The 22,763-nt window shown below is 34.3% G+C and overlaps 2 protein-coding genes across 3 annotated transcripts; both read right to left on the reverse strand.

Annotated features, from left to right (window-relative positions):
- Positions 1 to 1,035: 1,035 nt before the first annotated feature.
- LOC146904993 (uncharacterized) lies at positions 1,036 to 11,741 on the reverse strand. 2 transcript variants are annotated; one of them, XM_085725250.1, is made up of 13 exons: positions 11,563 to 11,741; positions 11,297 to 11,387; positions 8,331 to 8,525; positions 4,319 to 4,583; positions 4,004 to 4,233; positions 3,678 to 3,917; positions 3,235 to 3,597; positions 2,188 to 2,486; positions 1,900 to 2,070; positions 1,704 to 1,808; positions 1,549 to 1,612; positions 1,359 to 1,454; positions 1,036 to 1,273 (listed from the first exon to the last, which is right to left on the reverse strand). In XM_085725250.1, exons 4-13 carry the CDS (start codon positions 4,332 to 4,334, stop codon positions 1,154 to 1,156), a joined length of 1,704 nt encoding a protein of 567 aa, XP_085581376.1. In that variant the 5' UTR covers positions 4,335 to 4,583; positions 8,331 to 8,525; positions 11,297 to 11,387; positions 11,563 to 11,741; the 3' UTR covers positions 1,036 to 1,153. The 2 variants fall into 2 exon arrangements, 1 of the variants encoding a protein (XP_085581376.1); XR_015018438.1 differs by lacking the exon at positions 1,549 to 1,612 and having other exon boundaries at positions 1,050 to 1,273.
- Positions 4,704 to 7,955, reverse strand: LOC146904994 (uncharacterized). Its single transcript, XM_085725249.1, has one exon. The coding sequence runs from the start codon at positions 7,888 to 7,890 to the stop codon at positions 4,720 to 4,722; it is 3,171 nt and encodes a 1,056-aa protein (XP_085581375.1). The 5' UTR covers positions 7,891 to 7,955; the 3' UTR covers positions 4,704 to 4,719.
- Positions 11,742 to 22,763: the final 11,022 nt, after the last annotated feature.

Below are 22,763 nucleotides of genomic sequence, written 5' to 3' on the forward strand. Positions count from 1 at the left end.
TCTAATATAAACCGTGGAAGTCGTAGATATGCTTGTTAGATTTCCTAGGAACTATTACATGCTTCGATTCGATAAGGCTAGGCCACTTTATGCATTTTTTAGTGAAAGAAAATGGGTCAAAGACGAGTAAGATCCGTAAATAAACAAGGATATTCACTTAACCCCCATTTTGGCCGGTTTTGAAAATTCTAAAATCAACCATGGAAGTGATAGATATGCTTGTTAGATTACCTACGAACTATTACATGGTTCGATTCGATAAAGCTAGGCCACTTTATGCCCTTTTTAGTGAAAGAAAAGGGGTGAAAAACGAGTAAAATCCGTAAATTAACAAGGAAATTAACCTAACCCCCATTTTTGCCGTTTTTGAAAATTCTAATATAAACCGTGGAAGTCGTAGATATGCTTGTTAGATTTCCTACACTAGTGCAAATCAGGGATACAAAACCTGTTTTTTAGAGATTTAAGACCTATTTTTTTGCCGGGGTTATATCAGCGGGTGTTGTAAGTTTGAGATACGACACCTGTTTTTCATTGGGTATAATAACTACATATTATACCTGTTTTTTCTTATAAACAGGTGTAATATGTGTATTTGTAACCCCACTTTTACGCTAAAACAGGTGTAAAACCGTGCATATAACACCTTTTTTAATACAAAAATAGGTGTAAAATTTTGCACCGGTAGGTTGTAAGTACCTTAAAGCTAATATTTAACACCATATTTTCACCAAAAACAGGTTTTAAAATTATATAAGATACCTGATGTTACCCAAAAACAGGTATGAGAAAAACTATATAACACCTAGTTTAATATTAAACAGGTGTTGAAAATTGACATACAAACCAATTTTATGTATAAACGGGTGTTGCAAACTGTTAAAATTTGTTGGTGGTTACTTTTTAAATGTTGCTCACTTTGAAAAAACTAGATCAAACAACAAAATTCTCAATTATATATAACAAATTATACTATATATATATATATATATATATATATATATATATATATATATATATATATTGTATAAACAATGTAAATACCATAATATTAAAACGAAAAACTTATTCAAAAATCAATGTAAATACAAAATCCTATTCAAAAAAAAAAAAAGTACTTCAAAATTTCATATATAATTCCTTGCTTTGATTTCTAACATTTATCTTCATTTTGTTGTTGTTGCTCTTTAACTATTTGCAAAAAGAATTGAGCCCAATGTTGTCTCATATCATCCACGACATCTTTCTCATATGGTGATGGATCATCATATATCTACAATTTCAAACAAAAATATTAAACATGTGACATGATTTTCATTAATCATACATATATAGTAAAATGTTTAAAATGTAATTACCTCATCTAGTCTTTGAAAAATACCTGTTTGAACAATGTCAAACATATTTTTCATAACATAATAACCACAAGCCCAATCATTGTCTTGTTGATGTGTCTACAAATGAATAAAAAGAACCATATAATAATCGATCAATATGCATGTTAACTATTACTATAGAATGTCAATGAATTTAAGACAATGCACTTACAGTGACAGGTATCAATCTAGGCTTTTTTCTACGACCTATCAGGGTATTGTATCCTCTCACAGCCCTTCAACAAAAATGTAAATATGTTCATTAAACACCTAATTCTAATAAACAATCAATTGCAATCTCAACGAAATAGTAAAAATAAATTTTACCTTTCAAGCACGCCCTTAAAAGTCTCGTTTGGCAAACTCCCCAACGAACAAAACCAATAAATTTTATTATCATCTGGACAAATTACAAACAATTGCCAGTGTTTGCTGTAATTTCACAAACAAGAATCAGATGCGCAAACAAACAAAAGAAGAATAAACTGGCAATTCGACAATGAAATTAGTGATATAAACTTACCCATTAACACATGGTCCTAAGTAACATTTTTTTGGTTGATTAATCAACTTATTTTGTATGAATACTTGGATGGTATCTGAGTCACCAGGTTTGCTGTTAAATGTCTTCAATGGATCAAAGAAACCGAATTGCTCGCTAGAGCCCTTGGAGATACACAAGCGATGCAAATACCTAAATTATTTAAACAAATGTTAATTATAATGCATGCAATGCAAATACCTAAATTATTTAAACAAATGTTAATTATAATTCATACGTAGAAAATAAATTTAGGAATAAAATACTTACGTGCACCACAAGGACAAGACGCGCATGGAAAGCCATTTGATACTAACCATATCATTAAGGTCATCTATATCAACATAAAAGTATGGATTAATTTTGTCGTGATCCAATTCTATTTTCAAAGTTTCTTTCTTGTCTTTGATCATGTTTTCCTTGAAATTGGCGATCTTCTTGATGAAATCTTCTTCATTTGTCACCAACATCTCTGAACAACTATCCTCTGTGCTAGTATCCAATGTAACTCTTTGAGAAACAAAATTTTGTGCAGCATCACAATTGTTCGTCCCCATGGACAGCATCAACTGTAAAAGTGGGCGAAGAAATGAAAATAATAGTTCGTTGTCATAATGAATATATTAGCATGTGCACAGAATCAACGTTTATGTTCGAAGTAATTAAATCAACTAGTACATAAAAGATTGTAGAATTATGACTTGAAGTTATCTTCCTTATTAATCAAGTATATGATTGAACCAAAGAAAAAGTAATTGTAGACACCATTAAAAATAATGCAGCACTGTTTTGATATTTTTTTTGCTTAATGTATCAGAATTCATTTCTTTCCGAGTTAAGTATAGTTGTAGTAGTTTTCCTATAAAGTGGTTTGCATATGGAAGCAAACCTCAAATACATCAGTCTTATCAAAACACCCTTTCTAACATCTTGAAGAGCATAGAAAGTCAACTTATAATTATCACAGAGGCTACTACAAACACAGTAAAGGGTCATCTTGAGGTAAACATATGTTAAGGATTTTGAGACTTTTGCAATGCACTGCAGAACTTACCACTACTACTATCTAAGAAAAATCTTCATTGATTAATTTGGTTTTAAAACATGTAGTCCATGAAAACAATTGCAACTCGTTAAACTTTCTAAAGTGCTATAGAAGTAAACCTTCAATGACTCGTCACAATTTTCTATGTTAAGAAATTATCGACAACACACATAATCTACGAAACCAAAACTACAAAGCTAATAAAAATTACCCAAAAACATAATCTACAAACAAACAAAACCCATAATGAAAATTACTTAATGAAAATGTACCTCCTTCATCCCAGTTAGTTGTTGTGAAAAATTCCTTTCAATTTCTCTTTGGAACTTTTCCATCTCCTCCTGTTGGACCTTTTTCATCTCCTTCAATTTGTTTTCAAACTCATTTTCAACCTTCTCTCGGATTTTATTTTCCATATTCTGCTCCATATGTTTCCTCACTGCCACCAGGTCATCCATAGAGATACGTTGTGAGGTGGATCTTGTAGATTTACCATAGTATTCCTTAAATCCCATGTACCAACCAGCAGTGCGTACACGACCTGGGCGCTCTTGTGTTCCAATGGCTTCAGTCAAGATATCCTCACGTCCTTGGGGAACATATGTACCCTGCGTGCTTTGTTCAACTAACTCCTCCTATAACATATATATAAAGAATGTGAAGCAATGCATAAATTACAAAACAAGCACATTTAACAAAACAAATATTTACTTACAATCTTAGAAGCCACCATTTTTGTTTCCTCAGATGTATAATCACCTGATGGCTTCGTTCTGGCCTTCAGCCATACTTCGTATCGTGGTAGTGTGGGAAGATCAATCAAAGAGCCTTCTTCGAGCATTTGTTTCATCCTCTCTTCCATCATGTTGGCTTTAAGCTTATCATAACCACCACGGGAAAGTATGTGAGGGTGGACATTTTTTGACGCATTTTTCTTGCCCCTTTCCCTTTTCTCCTGTAAAAATAGAACGCAATAAAATAAAATTCAATAAAGAAAATCAAATTACCCAAGCCATAGAAAAATCTATTATTTCAACAAACCAAAAATTCCGTTGTAGTTCGACTCTTAACAAACTTATTCCACTGATCCTCAGAGATATATTTGTATTTAAGAATTGGCGTTGAGTTGCCATCTTTATCACCATTTCCAAATACATAAGTGTCGGTGAGGTCTGCCTTAAAATGCTTCCAACGATCCCCCATATGAACTAACCATTTCTTCTTAAATTTGTCATCATTTGGATTAGTGGAGTAGGACAAGTGAACCTTTCCTGCAAAAAAGGGGAGGTGTTAGTAACTATGTATGGCTCTTAAGGTGAATAATAGCTGACAAAGAATTGTGTTAAGAGTAATTACTGTAATATCTTGCCATAGCTTATCTTTCACTTCTTTGTGTACTGCTTTCCAATTCTCATTATTAATATCAACCTTGCTACGAGCAAGGTAAGACACGTAACTAATGAATTTCGCAGCATATTCACCTCTGGGTGCAAATGTAACTTCATCAAAATCAACCTCGAATCTCTTACCAGCTTCTAGGCTGGTAATGAAACGTGTCATGGTCGTGGCACCTCTAGTCCTTTTCTTTGGTGGAGAGGAGTCTGATGAATCAGTCATGATGCTTTTTTAGACAAAAATAATGTATCGGTTAGCTTCTCAATAACGATAAAAAATAAACACAAACATAAATTAACAAAAATATAACAATAGATAAAAAATTAACAAGTATAAACCTATAAGAAGTTTTTTTTTTGATCTCATTTGTTGTCCTCTAATATCCCTTCGTGATGATCATAACGAGTGGCATATACATCATCTACTTCATTATCATTAGTGAAAGAAGGTCTTTGTGTTGAAAAAGTAGTGTCATCTATATCTAGAGTTGAATCATCAATTTCATCGCTCGGATGCATGCTTCTTCTTTGGAGGACCACTGACCACCTGTTGTTAGAGGGATCCTTGACATAAAATACTTGTCTTGCGTGTGCTGCCATAATGAAAGGTTCGTCCATGTAACCTACCTTATCAAGGTCCACCAATGTATATCCGAATTCATCAGTTTGCACACCATTGTTACTATTAACCCACTTACATTTAAAAACAGGCACTTTAAACTTGGAATAATCTAGCTCCCAAATCTCCTCAATGACACCAAAATAAGGTATGGATGCAAGAACGGGGTTTTTATCCTTTGAACTAGAGAAGTGCATTGCAGAAGCCATGATCATGACCCCACTGTTTTGCATGGTACTCTTGTCATCCTGTGACTTGGTACAAAAGGAAATTTTATTTATATCGTACCTACTCCAACACAAGACATTATAGTTAGGATCATTTGCTAACCATTTTAATGTTTCAGAAGCTGTATCATCATTCAGAACCTTGGTTTTAAACCAGTCTATGAATGTCTTGTTATGTTCTATCAACATTGATTTTTCGTTCATTCGAGGATATTTGGACTTGACAATGGTTTTATGTTCTGACAAGTATGGCTCAACCTCGGTTGTGTTATTCAATATATACAAATGTGCTTGAAACACTTGTGCATGAGCCATGTGTTTAACCTTTAGACGTGTACCCTTACCATCACACCTTTCCTCATGACGTGACTTAGGAAGCCCTACAGATTTTACATCTGACATATAGTCTGTACAACATTCAATTGCTTCTTTTGTGATGTACCTTTCGACAATAGATGCTTCCGGACGATATAGATTCTTGACATAACCTTTCAAGATCTTCATGTATCGTTCGAAAGGGTACATCCACCTTAAATAAACAGGACCGCACATTCTAATCTCTCTCACGAGATGGACTATTAAATGAACCATGATGTCAAAAAATGAGGGTGGAAAGAACATCTCTAACCGACACAAGATAAAAATAGACTCGTTTTCCAACTCATCTAATTTATTAGGGTCAATCACTTTACTACATATATCATTGAAGAATAAGCACAATCTAATTAGGGCATGTCGAACATTCTTTGGCAAGATTCCACGAATAGCCACTGGTAGTAGTTGTTGCATCAATACATGGTAATCATGAGATTTTAATCCAACTAGCTTGAGATCTTTCATTGACACAAGACTCTTAATATTTGACGAGTATCCCTGTGGCACCTTAACACCTTGTAGACACTCGCAAAAACTTATTTTCTCTTCTTTCGACAATGTATGACATGCAGGTGGCAAATATATCTTGTTACCTCTTGTTTCTGGAGCTAACTGTTTTCTTATTTTCATTGCAACAAGATCTAAACGAGCATTCAAACCATCTTTTGTCTTGCCCTGAATGTTGAGAAGTGTTCCAATTACACTATCACACACATTTTTCTCCAAATGCATGACATCAATACAATGTCTTACATCAAGACTTGACCAATATGGAAGATCAAAGAACACTGACCTCTTCTTCCATATATTTTTTTCATTAGCATGCTTTTCTTTCTTTCCAAAACTAACATTTATGTCCTTCACCCGCTGATAGACTTCTTCCCCAGTCAAGGCCTTCGGAGCAACTTTGTTCTCTTTGGATCCATTAAAAGCCTTTTTCAACCGCCGATATGGGTGATTACGTCTGAGAAATCTCCGGTGTCCAAGATAAACAGTCTTCCTTCCATGTTGCAATTGATGGTAGCATGTGTCTTTTTCACATATAGGACATGCTTTATGCCCCTTAACACTATAACCAGACAAGTTCCCATAAGCTGGAAAGTCATTGATTGTGCAAAATAACATGGCGCGCAATTTGAAATTTTCTTGTGAATACCCGTCGAATACATCAATGCCTTCCACCCATAACCTTCTTAAGTCTTCAATCAAGGGACTTAGATAAACATCTATGTCATTTCCCGGTTGTTTTGGTCCAGAAATCATCATTGATAACATAAGATATTTGCGCTTCATGCACAACCAAGGGGATAAATTATAAATAACCAAGACAACAGGCCATGAACTATGGATACTACTTAAACTACCGTAAGGATTCATTCCATCTGTAGAAAGTCCAAGCCTAAGGTTTCTTTCCTCTTTGCCAAAATCTGGAAACAAAGAATCAACTTTTTTCCATTGCAAAGAATCAGCAGGATGACGAAGTTTTCCATCATCTTTTCTCTCTTTTGAATGCCATCTAATATTCTTTGCATCAGTTGCATTAGCAAACAATCGCTTAAACCTTGGAATGATTGGAAGATACCATAACACCTTGGCAGGAGGACCCTTTGTGCTAATATCAGAACCCTCATCATCTCCCTTCTTCTTATAACGTGATATCATACACTTGGGACACTTGTCTTTCTCTTCGTTATCTTTCCAGTACAATATGCAATCATTGGGGCATGCGTGTATTTTCTTATACTCAATACCCATCGGACATAATATCTTTTTTGCCAAATAGGTGCGGTTCGGTAATGTGTTTTCTCCTGGAAGCATCTCATTCAACAACTCAAGCAATTCTGTAAAACTCTTATCAGTCCAACCATGTATCGCCTTCAAATTGAACAATCTCAACACGGCTGACAATCGTGTGAATTTTTTACAACCCGAATACAAAGGTTCTTTGTTGTCGCTGCGCAGAGTATCATACACATGTGCTCTTTCAAAAGATTCTTGTCCAATATCACGAATCATTTCTTCTAGACGATCACCCATCTCTACATCAAGCTCCTTTTGTTGGGGGGGCTTTGGCGCATCTACCAATTCACCGTGCCATGTCCATGTCGTATAATTTTGGCAAATCCCATAAACTCCTAGGTGTTCGCGTACGACCTCTGCTTCTAGAGGTGCGATATTGAAACAGTTAACGCAAGGACAACGAAATCTTCCATTACTGTTAGGAAGATTAGTTTCGGCAAATTTAAGAAACTCCGACACTCCATTTTTATACTCAATACTCACACGATTTTTTTGCATCCAACTACGATCCATAGTTAGGTTCTGATAAGAAAAAAAACACACGCTAAACCTTCAAATCCAAGTAGCTGTATACTAATTTTTTTGATTCTTCCAAAAGTAATATTAAAAACACATTCTAGATTACTTGGTGTTCTTACCGAATGTAGTTCACCTTAAATGCACTGAGTGTCACTATTTGGTGAGATCCTATGAATTTTATTTAATTAACTAGGAAAAATAAGGGTTTTACAATCTAGCATTGCTCATTAACAGATTATGTTTTCTAATTCAGATGAAACAAACAAACAACATCAATAGTATATAGTTAAAAAAAATCTAACATTTAGTTTAATCAACTCAAACTCAAAATCATCCAACACAAAGAGCCCAACTTTAAATTATTTCAACCACAACAAAAAACAAATAAAAATTCAAGTGAAGCTAAAATCAATATAATGATATAGAAAACTTACAAGTTTGAGTTTCACGCTCTGGATAAAATCTAGGATCGAAGATGGTCCGAATAGAAGAACAGAACGAAGAGAAGGAATCGAGTCACTTGTAGTAACCTTAGGTCGTGAACGGAGAAGGAATTCACCACGCACAAAAAATGAGTGGTGAGCAGAGGCAGTTAACGGCAGAGGTCGTGAACAAGAAGTAAACTCTACCTGCACCATTAAAACAAAATTAATCAATCCTAATAAACAAACCCAATGCTTTAATCAACTACAAACAAATACTAAAGTAACCCATAAAAGTATAATAATATAATGATAAAATTCAGTGCAGAAAAAGATTTTTAAAAACTTGTTTACAGTTCATGATGTCCATCTACCAACTGTCTTTGTTGAGTTGCATAAATCATATAGTGAAGCTAGTCATTCATACATTGGATATAAATATATGAAAATTGAATTCATATAGACCCCAATTGGTGCTCCTATGAAAGAAAAAAAGTACTACGTAGCAATATTAGTTAATAGGTGTGTTAATGAGTATGACAATACCATTATGGATTTATTACCTCATATTGTCCTATCGGTAACAACCATCCAAAGGTTATTTGGTAACAAGTATTTTTGGAGTAAGTTTACTTGAGGTACCAATTATTATTATTTTTAACAGCCAATATTATTACTAGCAAACAAAGCTCTCAAGACGAGAGAAAAAAGGTGCTGAAAAAACAAGATACAACACCCCAGCATAAAGCAAAACAGGGAAGTCCAAAAACAGAACAAAAACACAACACCAAAACATGACAACACCCTAAAAAACACCTGCTGCCCAGCCTATATAACAGTGTCAAACAACAGCTGCTGTATATGCCAACAACAGGCTGAAAAACACTCAGCAAGGGCGCAAATCTTTAGAAAAACAGCAACAGCCCTTGTATGACAGCAACAGCCCCAAAACAACCCCGTAAAACACCACAACCACTAAGACATCACTCTTCGCCACACCTTTATAACCACTAATTACCAATTGGAAATTAATTTACGATAGCTATACCATTTAACCTATGTTTGGTATCACAATGGATATGTCATCGTAATTCTGACATACTCATCGTGATACGAAACATACACTTAAAAAAATGTATTAATTGCTTGGAATCAAACTTGATAAAATCACGATGACACGTCGTAATTCTGATAAACCTATTGCAACTTCAAATTAGCTAGGTTGCAAGAGACATAGTGAAATAGTCCTTCAACAGGGTTGCCCCTGCCTCTGTGGCGTATTGGAAATGAAGCCAGAGTTGTTACATGGCATAATTTTGGCATTACATGATAAAACATGATCCCCACCCAAAATGGTTTTTATATATGGAACCATGCCAGGGTTCAATTAAGAATGCAACTATTACAATTCTTGGTAATTGACTAGGACAATATATCGCTAAATAAGTAATGTGATTAAAAACACCTCATAGATGTTTTTTGTTTTTAATCTTTTGAAGATAGAGTCACATAAATTATGCAGCAGATGCCTTTGACTTATTTATGTGTATTGTCTTATTATTTTTTGAAGTGCATACCATACGGCCTAAATGAATTTCAGGCAATTGTGGAAAACAAAATTCATAGCCTGAACATCAAATTTTATCAGGAGAAAGAATTCTCATGAAAGAATAGAAATTTATTATAAAGTTGACTATCCAGATGACATTTATCCTCATGTACTTTCAGAGAATATAATTTCTTAGCAGTTTGCAATATGTGCAATGTTGATTTCCAGACACAAAAAATCAATTTAGTGATAATTAGCTTATTTGTGTTAATTACTAGTGACAATTCTGTCCAATCAATTGCCAAGGCATCAAAAGAAAAATTGTTTCAAGCTTTCTTAACTAATCAAAGTTCAAATTGGGTCATAACTCATAAGATCAACTATAGCTATAATAACAATGGAATCCATGTTGTAGTATTTTTTTTCTTACCTAAATAACATATTGCAGGTTTTTTATTTGTATAAAATAGTAAACTTCATCAAAACAGCATTCAACAACAAAAATTCACCCATTAGCAACTAATTTTTTTTAACAACACATATACAAAAAGTACCAAAACACAACAATGTGGTTAATTAATTGATATGTCGTCTGCAAAAATTCATATATAAACTCTCATATGTCATCTGCAAAAATTCTAATTCTAATTGAACATAATCTATTCGTGTTTTGTACACAAGGTTAGTAATTCCCGTACCAAAATTCATATATAAACTCTCATACAATAATGCTCAAGGTATGGGTTTAATCTCGTTTAAAAAGTGAAGTATTCTAGAATATAGGAATTGATTCTTTAGCTAAAAGGTTGTTTTTTTTTTCTTCAAAATTATATAGCATGGAACACCTCGCTCTGCAAGTTTCAGCTTGCTCTACGAACTGCTGCCCGCAGCTGGACAGAACAGCTCACCTAGCAAGCTCATCCTCGCTTAGCGAGGTCACCAAAAATGGCCAGGCACAACACAAGAAAAGCGTCGAAAAATATGATTTCTGGCCAATCTTTTTGATGCCCAAGCTTTCAATTTCAATTCTAATATTCTAGAATGAGTTTAACAACAAAATAAATGTATTATGACAAGTTTTAAAAAAAAACAGAACCTTCAAGCATTATCATGGGGGAACCTAACCATCCTAATTAATCATTCATAATCTAGTTTTCTCACAAAAGCTTGTCAACTAGTTAAACTAATTATACTATTTTTTACTAGCAACATATTCAACAATTAAATGGATTAATCTCTTTTCTAGTCAGCAACTTATCTACTAAAAAAGCAATTAAGCTATTTTATCATAACAACTTATTTCTAACAGTAGCTATTTCTAACAAATTAACTAATTAGGCTATTTCTAATAGCAACTTATTCCTAGCAGCAGCTCAGTTCCAACGATTTACACAAACACCCAAGGTAGGAACTAAACTAGGGAACTCACATAAGATTTCTGAATCCTTTTGAAAGCTTAAATTCCTCCTCCAACAGCACCCACGCCTTGGCCTATCTCCAACTCTCTCTAGTTCTTGCTTCTGAGACAAAAACAAACATAACCAGTTCAGTTTATACACCAACATTATTCACTTCAAAATTGCAACTTTAAACATGCCCACAACAAAATTATTAAATAAAGGTTAAAATCTCTTATGGGATTTTGGAAAATTAATCGAAAAATTGAAATTTGGGAAAGAAAACGAACGAACGAACCTGTCACTTGGATTCAAGGATTGTGTAACCTGAGAATGGCCGAGTTTGATAGAGAGGAATGGGAGTTCGATTGAGGGTTTGATGAGCTTCGATTGAGGATGAGCTTCGATTGAATGGTAGAGTTGCAAAGTTTGATGGAGTAATGGCACTGATATATTGAAGGAACACAAACGTAGGATAAAAGATTATTTTGTTTGTTTCTTTTAGTTATAGTGGGAGTGAGATGGGAAAAATTTAGGTGGGTCTACGATTGTTAATAAAAGATTTTTTTTTTTGTTTTTTAAAACAACATATGACAAAAGATATTATACCTTTTTTTTTTAAATCAGGTTTACAATGATATTTAGGAGTATAAATAGCAAAGTTTGTTTAATCTAAAGATTGAAAAATTGGAGATCAAGGGTTCGAATCCTGGCAAAGAAATAAAAATATTAACATAACAATTAATATACTAATATTTCACACCTTTTTTTTTTAAAATCATATATAAAATAATATTTACAAGTTTGCCACCTTGTTTTTATTTCATATTTGACCCCATTTATTCTTAAAATCAGGTTTTGAAATTTACTCACTAAAACAAAATTTGCAATATATTTACAAAACTGCCACCTTATTTATATTTCACACCTTTTTTTAATAAAATAGGTATAATACACATAATTCTTATGTCAATTTTGCACTAGTGCTAGGAACTATTACATGCTTCGATACGATAAGGCTAGGCCCCTTTATGCATTTTTTAGTGAAAGAAAATGGGTCAAAGACGAGTAAGATCCATAAATAAACAAGGATATTCACTTAACCCCCATTTTGGCCGGTTTTGAAAATTCTAAAATCAACCATGGAAGTGATAGATATGCTCGTTAGATTTCCTACGAACTATTACATGGTTCGATTCGATAAGGCTAGGCCACTTTATGCCATTTTTAGTGAAAGAAAAAGGATCAAAATCGAGTAAAATCCGTAAATTAACAAGGAAATTCATTTTACCACCATTTTGGACGTTTTTGAAATTTCAAAAATCAACCATGGAAGTCGTAGATATGCTTGTTAGATTTCCTAGGAACTATTACATGTTTTGATTCGATAAAGCTAGGCCACTTTATGCCCTTTTTAGGGAAAGAAAAAGGGTGAAAAACGAGTAAAATCCGTAAATTAAGAAGGAAATTAACTTAACCCTCATTTTGGCCGTTTTGAAAATTCTAATATAAACCGTGGAAGTCGTAGATATGCTTGTTAGATTTCCTAGGAACTATTACATGCTTCGATTCGATAAGGCTAGGCCACTTTATGCATTTTTTAGTGAAAGAAAATGGGTCAAAGACGAGTAAGATCCGTAAATAAACAAGGATATTCACTTAACCCCCATTTTGGCCGGTTTTGAAAATTCTAAAATCAACCATGGAAGTGATAGATATGCTTGTTAGATTACCTACGAACTATTACATGGTTCGATTCGATAAAGCTAGGCCACTTTATGCCCTTTTTAGTGAAAGAAAAAGGGTGAAAAACGAGTAAAATCCGTAAATTAACAAGGAAATTAACCTAACCCCCATTTTTGCCGTTTTGGAAAATTCTAATATAAACCATGGAAGTCGTAGATATGCTTGTTAGATTTCCTAGGAACTATTACATGCTTCGATTCGATAAGGCTAGGCCACTTTATGCATTTTTTAGTGAAAGAAAATGGGTCAAAGACGAGTAAGATCCGTAAATAAACAAGGATATTCACTTAACCCCCATTTTGGCCGGTTTTGAAAATTCTAAAATAAACCATGGAAGTGATAGATATGCTTGTTAGATTACCTACGAACTATTACATGGTTCGATTCGATAAAGCTAGGCCACTTTATGCCCTTTTTAGTGAAAGAAAAAGGGTGAAAAACGAGTAAAATCCGTAAATTAACAAGGAAATTAACCTAACCCCCATTTTTGCCGTTTTTGAAAATTCTAATATAAACCGTGGAAGTCGTAGATATGCTTGTTAGATTTCCTAGGAACTATTACATGCTTCGATTCGATAAAGCTAGGCCACTTTATGCCCTTTTTAGTGAAAGAAAAAGGGTGAAAAACGAGTAAAATCCGTAAATTAGCAAGGAAATTAACCTAACCCCCATTTTGGCCGTTTTTGAAAATTCTAAAATCAACCATGGAAGTAATAGATATGCTCGTTAGATTTCCTAGGAACTATTACATGCTTCGATTCGATAAGGCTAGGCCACTTTATGCATTTTATAGTGAAAGAAAATGGGTCAAAGACGAGTAAGATCCGTAAATAAACAAGGATATTCACTTAACCCCCATTTTGGCCGGTTTTGAAAATTCTAAAATCAACCATGGAAGTGATAGATATGCTCGTTAGATTTCCTACGAACTATTACATGGTTCGATTCGATAAGGCTAGGCCACTTTATGCCATTTTTAGTGAAAGAAAAAGGATCAAAATCGAGTAAAATCCGTAAATTAACAAGGAAATTCATTTTACCACCATTTTGGACGTTTTTGAAATTTCAAAAATCAACCATGGAAGTCGTAGATATGCTCGTTAGATTTCCTAGGAACTATTACATGCTTTGATTCGATAAAGCTAGGCCACCTTATGCCCTTTTTAGGGAAAGAAAAAGGGTGAAAAACGTGTAAAATCCGTAAATTAAGAAGGAAATTAACTTAACCCTCATTTTGGCCGTTTTGAAAATTCTAATATAAACCGTGGAAGTCGTAGATATGCTTGTTAGATTTCCTAGGAACTATTACATGCTTCGATTCGATAAGGCTAGGCCACTTTATGCATTTTTTAGTGAAAGAAAATGGGTCAAAGACGAGTAAGATCCGTAAATAAACAAGGATATTCACTTAACCCCCATTTTGGCCGGTTTTGAAAATTCTAAAATCAACCATGGAAGTGATAGATATGCTTGTTAGATTACCTACGAACTATTACATGGTTCGATTCGATAAAGCTAGGCCACTTTATGCCCTTTTTAGTGAAAGAAAAAGGGTGAAAAACGAGTAAAATCCGTAAATTAACAAGGAAATTAACCTAACCCCCATTTTTGCCGTTTTTGAAAATTCTAATATAAACCGTGGAAGTCGTAGATATGCTTGTTAGATTTCCTAGGAACTATTACATGCTTCGATACGATAAGGCTAGGCCACTTTATGCATTTTTTAGTGAAAGAAAATGGGTCAAAGACGAGTAAGATCCGTAAATAAACAAGGATATTCACTTAACCCCCATTTTGGCCGGTTTTGAAAATTCTAAAATCAACCATGGAAGTGATAGATATGCTCGTTAGATTTCCTACGAACTATTACATGGTTCGATTCGATAAGGCTAGGCCACTTTATGCCATTTTTAGTGAAAGAAAAAGGATCAAAATCGAGTAAAATCCGTAAATTAACAAGGAAATTCATTTTACCACCATTTTGGAGGTTTTTGAAATTTCAAAAATCAACCATGGAAGTCGTAGATATGCTCGTTAGATTTCCTAGGAACTATTACATGTTTTGATTCGATAAAGCTAGGCCACTTTATGCCCTTTTTAGGGAAAGAAAAAGGGTGAAAAACGAGTAAAATCCGTAAATTAAGAAGGAAATTAACTTAACCCTCATTTTGGCCGTTTTGAAAATTCTAATATAAACCGTGGAAGTCGTAGATATGCTTGTTAGATTTCCTAGGAACTATTACATGCTTCGATTCGATAAGGCTAGGCCACTTTACGCATTTTTTAGTGAAAGAAAATGGGTCAAAGACGAGTAAGATCCGTAAATAAACAAGGATATTCACTTAACCCCCATTTTGGCCGGTTTTGAAAATTCTAAAATCAACCATGGAAGTGATAGATATGCTTGTTAGATTACCTACGAACTATTACATGGTTCGATTCGATAAAGCTAGGCCACTTTATGCCCTTTTTAGTGAAAGAAAAGGGGTGAAAAACGAGTAAAATCCGTAAATTAACAAGGAAATTAACCTAACCCCCATTTTTGCCGTTTTTGAAAATTCTAATATAAACCGTGGAAGTCGTAGATATGCTTGTTAGATTTCCTAGGAACTATTACATGCTTCGATACGATAAGGCTAGGCCACTTTATGCATTTTTTAGTGAAAGAAAATGGGTCAAAGACGAGTAAGATCCATAAATAAACAAGGATATTCACTTAACCCCCATTTTGGCCGGTTTTGAAAATTCTAAAATCAACCATGGAAGTGATAGATATGCTCGTTAGATTTCCTACGAACTATTACATGGTTCGATTCGATAAGGCTAGGCCACTTTATGCCATTTTTAGTGAAAGAAAAAGGATCAAAATCGAGTAAAATCCGTAAATTAACAAGGAAATTCATTTTACCACCATTTTGGACGTTTTTGAAATTTCAAAAATCAACCATGGAAGTCGTAGATATGCTCGTTAGATTTCCTAGGAACTATTACATGTTTTGATTCGATAAAGCTAGGCCACTTTATGCCCTTTTTAGGGAAAGAAAAAGGGTGAAAAACGAGTAAAATCCGTAAATTAAGAAGGAAATTAACTTAACCCTCATTTTGGCCGTTTTGAAAATTCTAATATAAACCGTGGAAGTCGTAGATATGCTTGTTAGATTTCCTAGGAACTATTACATGCTTCGATTCGATAAGGCTAGGCCACTTTATGCATTTTTTAGTGAAAGAAAATGGGTCAAAGACGAGTAAGATCCGTAAATAAACAAGGATATTCACTTAACCCCCATTTTGGCCGGTTTTGAAAATTCTAAAATCAACCATGGAAGTCATAGATATGCTCGTTAGATTACCTACGAACTATTACATGGTTCGATTCGATAAAGCTAGGCCACTTTATGCCCTTTTTAGTGAAAGAAAAAGGGTGAAAAACGAGTAAAATCCGTAAATTAACAAGGAAATTAACCTAACCCCCATTTTTGCCGTTTTGGAAAATTCTAATATAAACCATGGAAGTCGTAGATATGCTCGTTAGATTTCCTAGGAACTATTACATGCTTCGATTCGATAAGGCTAGGCCACTTTATGCATTTTTTAGTGAAAGAAAATGGGTCAAAGACGAGTAAGATCCGTAAATAAACAAGGATATTCACTTAACCCCCATTTTGGCCGGTTTTGAAAATTCTAAAATCAACCATGGAAGTGATAGATATGCTTGTTAGATTTCCTAGGAACTATTACATGCTTCGATTCGATAAGGCTAGGCCACTTTATGCATTTTTTAGTGAAAGAAAATGGGTCAAAGACGAGTAAGATCCGTAAATAAACAAGGATATTCACTTAACCCCCATTTTGGCCGGTTTTGAAAATTCTAATATAAACCGTGGAAGTCGTAGATATGCTTGTTAGATTACCTACGAACTATTACATGGTTCGATTCGATAAAGCTAGGCCACTTTATGCCCTTTTTAGTGAAAGAAAAAGGGTGAAAAACGAGTAAAATCCGTAAATTAGCAAGGAAATTAACCTAACCCCCATTTTGGCCGTTTTTGAAAATTCTAATATAAACCGTGGAAGTCGTAGATATGCTCGTTAGATTTCCTAGGAACTATTACATGCTTCGATACGATAAGGCTAGGCCACTTTATGCATTTTTTAGTGAAAGAAAATGGGTCAAAGACGAGTAAGATCCGTAAATAAACAAGGATATTCACTTAACCCCCATTTTGGCCGGTTTTGAAAATTCTAAAATCAACCATGGAAGTCATAGATATGCTCGTTAGATTTCCTACGAACTATTACATGGTTCGATTCGATAAGGCTAGGCCACTTTATGCCATTTTTAGTGAAAGAAAAAGGATCAAAATCGAGTAAAATCCGTAAATTAACAAGGAAATTCATTTTACCACCATTTTGGACGTTTTTGAAATTTCAAAAATCAACCATGGAAGTCGTAGATATGCTCGTTAGATTTCCTAGGAACTATTACATGCTTTGATTCGATAAAGCTAGGCCACCTTATGCCCTTTTTAGGGAAAGAAAAAGGGTGAAAAACGAGTAAAATCCGTAAATTAAGAAGGAAATTAACTTAACCCTCATTTTGGCCGTTTTGAAAATTCTAATATAAACCGTGGAAGTCGTAGATATGCTTGTTAGATTTCCTAGGAACTATTACATGCTTCGATTCGATAAGGCTAGGCCACTTTATGCATTTTTTAGTGAAAGAAAATGGGTCAAAGACGAGTAAGATCCGTAAATAAACAAGGATATTCACTTAACCCCCATTTTGGCCGGTTTTGAAAATTCTAAAATCAACCATGGAAGTGATAGATATGCTTGTTAGATTACCTACGAACTATTACATGGTTCGATTCGATAAAGCTAGGCCACTTTATGCCCTTTTTAGTGAAAGAAAAAGGGTAAAAAACGAGTAAAATCCGTAAATTAACAAGGAAATTAACCTAACCCCCATTTTTGCCGTTTTTGAAAATTCTAATATAAACCATGGAAGTCGTAGATATGCTTGTTAGATTTCCTAGGAACTATTACATGCTTCGATACGATAAGGCTAGGCCACTTTATGCATTTTTTAGTGAAAGAAAATGGGTCAAAGACGAGTAAGATCTGTAAATAAACAAGGATATTCACTTAACCCCCATTTTGGCCGGTTTTGAAAATTCTAAAATCAACCATGGAAGTGATAGATATGCTCGTTAGATTTCCTACGAACTATTACATGGTTCGATTCGATAAGGCTAGGCCACTTTATGCCATTTTTAGTGAAAGAAAAAGGATCAAAATCGAGTAAAATTCGTAAATTAACAAGGAAATTCATTTTACCACCATTTTGGACGTTTTTGAAATTTCAAAAATCAACCATGGAAGTCGTAGATATGCTCGTTAGATTTCCTAGGAACTATTACATGCTTTGATTCGATAAAGCTAGGCCACTTTATGCCCTTTTTAGGGAAAGAAAAAGGGTGAAAAACGAGTAAAATCCGTAAATTAAGAAGGAAATTAACTTAACCCTCATTTTGGCCATTTTGAAAATTCTAATATAAACCATGGAAGTTGTAGATATGCTTGTTAGATTTCCTAGGAACTATTACATGCTTCGATTCGATAAGGCTAGCCCACTTTATGCATTTTTTAGTGAAAGAAAATGGGTCAAAGACGAGTAAGATCCGTAAATAAACAAGGATATTCACTTAACCCCCATTTTGGCCGGTTTTGAAAATTCTAAAATCAACCATGGAAGTGAAAGATATGCTTGTTAGATTACCTACGAACTATTACATGGTTCGATTCGATAAAGCTAGGCCACTTTATGCCCTTTTTAGGGAAAGAAAAAGGGTGAAAAACGAGTAAAATCCGTAAATTAAGAAGGAAATTAACTTAACCCTTATTTTGGCCGTTTTGAAAATTCTAATATAAACCGTGGAAGTCGTAGATATGCTTGTTAGATTTCCTAGGAACTATTACATGCATCGATTCGATAAGGCTAGGCCACTTTATGCATTTTTTAGTGAAAGAAAATGGGTCAAAGACGAGTAAGGTCCGTAAATAAACAAGGATATTCACTTAACCCCCATTTTGGCCGGTTTTGAAAATTCTAGAATCAACCATGGAAGTGATAGATATGCTCGTTAGATTTCCTACGAACTATTACATGGTTCGATTCGATAAGGCTAGGTCACTTTATGCCATTTTTAGTGAAAGAAAAAGGATCAAAATCGAGTAAAATCCGTAAATTAACAAGGAAATTCATTTTACCACCATTTTGGACGTTTTTGAAATTTCTAAAATCAACCATGGAAGTCGTTGATATGCTCGTTAGATTTCATAGGAACTATTACATGATTCGATTCGATAAAGCTAGGCCACTTTATGCCCTTTTTAGGGAAAGGAAAAGGGTGAAAAACGAGTAAAATCCGTAAATTAGCAAGGAAATTAACCTAACCCCCATTTTGGCCGTTTTTGAAAATTCTAAAATCAACCATGTAAGTAATAGATATGCTCGTTAGATTTCCTAGGAACTATTACATGCTTCGATTCGATAAGGCTAGGCCACTTTATGCCTTTTTTAGTGAAAGAAAAAGGGTCAAAAACGAGTAAAATCGGTAAATTAACAAGGAAATTAACTTAACCCTCATTTTGGCAGTTTTGAAAATTCTAATATAAACCGTGGAAGTCGTAGATATGCTTGTTAGATTTCCTAGGAACGATTACATGATTCGATTCGATAAGGCTAGGCCACTTTATGCATTTTTTAGTGAAAGAAAATGGGTCAAAGACGAGTAAGATCCGTAAATAAACAAGGATATTCACTTAACCCCCATTTTGGCCGGTTTTGAAAATTCTAAAATCAACCATGGAAGTAATAGATATGCTTGTTAGATTACCTACGAACTATTACATGGTTCGATTCGATAAAGCTAGGCCACTTTATGCCCTTTTTAGTGAAAGAAAAAGGGTGAAAAACGAGTAAAATCCGTAAATTAACAAGGAAATTAACCTAACCCCCATTTTTGCCGTTTTTTAAAATTCTAATATAAACCGTGGAAGTCGTAGATATGCTTGTTAGATTTCCTAGGAACTATTACATGCTTCGATTCGATAAGGCTAGGCCACTTTATGCATTTTTTAGTGAAAGAAAATGGGTCAAAGACGAGTAAGATCCGTAAATAAACAAGGATATTCACTTAACCCCCATTTTGGCCGGTTTTGAAAATTCTAAAATCAACAATGGAAGTGATAGATATGCTCGTTAGATTTCCTATGAACTATTACATGGTTCGATTCGATAAGGCTAGGCCACTTTATGCCATTTTTAGTGAAAGAAAAAGGATCAAAATCGAGTAAAATCCGTAAATTAACAAGGAAATTCATTTTACCACCATTTTGGACGTTTTTGAAATTTCTAAAATCAACCATGGAAGTCGTAGATATGCTCGTTAGATTTCGTAGGAACTATTACATGCTTCGATTCTATAAAGCTAGGCCACTTTATGCCCTTTTTAGGGAAAGAAAAAGGGTGAAAAACGAGTAAAATCCGTAAATTAAGAAGGAAATTAACTTAACCCTCATTTTGGCCGTTTTGAAAATTCTAATATAAACCGTGGAAGTCGTAGATATGCTTGTTAGATTTCCTAGGAACTATTACATGCTTCGATTCGATAAGGCTAGGCCACTTTATGCATTTTTTAGTGAAAGAAAATGGGTCAAAGACGAGTAAGATCCGTAAATAAACAAGGATATTCACTTAACCCCCATTTTGGCCGGTTTTGAAAATTCTAAAATCAACCATGGAAGTGATAGATATGCTTGTTAGATTACCTACGAACTATTACATGGTTCGATTCGATAAAGCTAGGCCACTTTATGCCCTTTTTAGTGAAAGAAAAAGGGTGAAAAACGAGTAAAATCCGTAAATTAACAAGGAAATTAACCTAACCCCCATTTTTGCCGTTTTTGAAAATTCTAATATAAACCGTGGAAGTCGTAGATATGCTTGTTAGATTTCCTAGGAACTATTAAATGCTTCGATACGATAAGGCTAGGCCACTTTATGCATTTTTTAGTGAAAGAAAATGGGTCAAAGACGAGTAAGATCCGTAAATAAACAAGGATATTCACTTAACCCCCATTTTGGCCGGTTTTGAAAATTCTAAAATCAACCATGGAAGTGATAGATATGCTCGTTAGATTTCCTACGAACTATTACATGGTTCGATTCGATAAGGCTAGGCCACTTTATGCCATTTTTAGTGAAAGAAAAAGGAACAAAATCGAGTAAAATCCGTAAATTAACAAGGAAATTCATTTTACCACCATTTTGGACGTTTTTGAAATTTCAAAAATCAACCATGGAAGTCGTAGATATGCTCGTTAGATTTCCTAGGAACTATTACATGCTTTGATTCGATAAAGCTAGGCCACTTTATGCCCTTTTTAGGGAAAGAAAAAGGGTGAAAAACGAGTAAAATCCGTAAATTAAGAAGGAAATTAACTTAACCCTTATTTTGGCCGTTTTGGAAATTCTAATATAAACCGTGGAAGTCGTAGATATGCTCGTTAGATTTCCTAGGAACTATTACATGCTTCGATTCTATAAAGCTAGGCCACTTTATGCCCTTTTTAGGGAAAGAAAAAGGGTGAAAAACGAGTAAAATCCGTAAATTAAGAAGGAAATTAACTTAACCCTCATTTTGGCCGTTTTGAAAATTCTAATATAAACCGTGGAAGTCGTAGATATGCTTGTTAGATTTCCTAGGAACTATTACATGCTTCGATTCGATAAGGCTAGGCCACTTTATGCATTTTTTAGTGAAAGAAAATGGGTCAAAGACGAGTAAGATCCGTAAATAAACAAGGATATTCACTTAACCCCCATTTTGGCCGGTTTTGAAAATTCTAAAATCAACCATGGAAGTGATAGATATGCTTGTTAGATTACCTACGAACTATTACATGGTTCGATTCGATAAAGCTAGGCCACTTTATGCCCTTTTTAGTGAAAGAAAAAGGGTGAAAAACGAGTAAAATCCGTAAATTAACAAGGAAATTAACCTAACCCCCATTTTTGCCGTTTTTGAAAATTCTAATATAAACCGTGGAAGTCGTAGATATGCTTGTTAGATTTCCTAGGAACTATTAAATGCTTCGATACGATAAGGCTAGGCCACTTTATGCATTTTTTAGTGAAAGAAAATGGGTCAAAGACGAGTAAGATCCGTAAATAAACAAGGATATTCACTTAACCCCCATTTTGGCCGGTTTTGAAAATTCTAAAATCAACCATGGAAGTGATAGATATGCTCGTTAGATTTCCTACGAACTATTACATGGTTCGATTCGATAAGGCTAGGCCACTTTATGCCATTTTTAGTGAAAGAAAAAGGAACAAAATCGAGTAAAATCCGTAAATTAACAAGGAAATTCATTTTACCACCATTTTGGACGTTTTTGAAATTTCAAAAATCAACCATGGAAGTCGTAGATATGCTCGTTAGATTTCCTAGGAACTATTACATGCTTTGATTCGATAAAGCTAGGCCACTTTATGCCCTTTTTAGGGAAAGAAAAAGGGTGAAAAACGAGTAAAATCCGTAAATTAAGAAGGAAATTAACTTAACCCTTATTTTGGCCGTTTTGGAAATTCTAATATAAACCGTGGAAGTCGTAGATATGCTTGTTAGATTTCCTAGGAACTATTACATGCATCGATTCGATAAGGCTAGGCCACTTTATGCATTT

The sequence above is a fragment of the Medicago sativa genome, chromosome 7, assembly GCF_051527215.1.
Source record: "Medicago sativa cultivar Bolivia chromosome 7, Bolivia_mono, whole genome shotgun sequence".
Taxonomy (NCBI): Eukaryota; Viridiplantae; Streptophyta; class Magnoliopsida; order Fabales; family Fabaceae; genus Medicago; species Medicago sativa.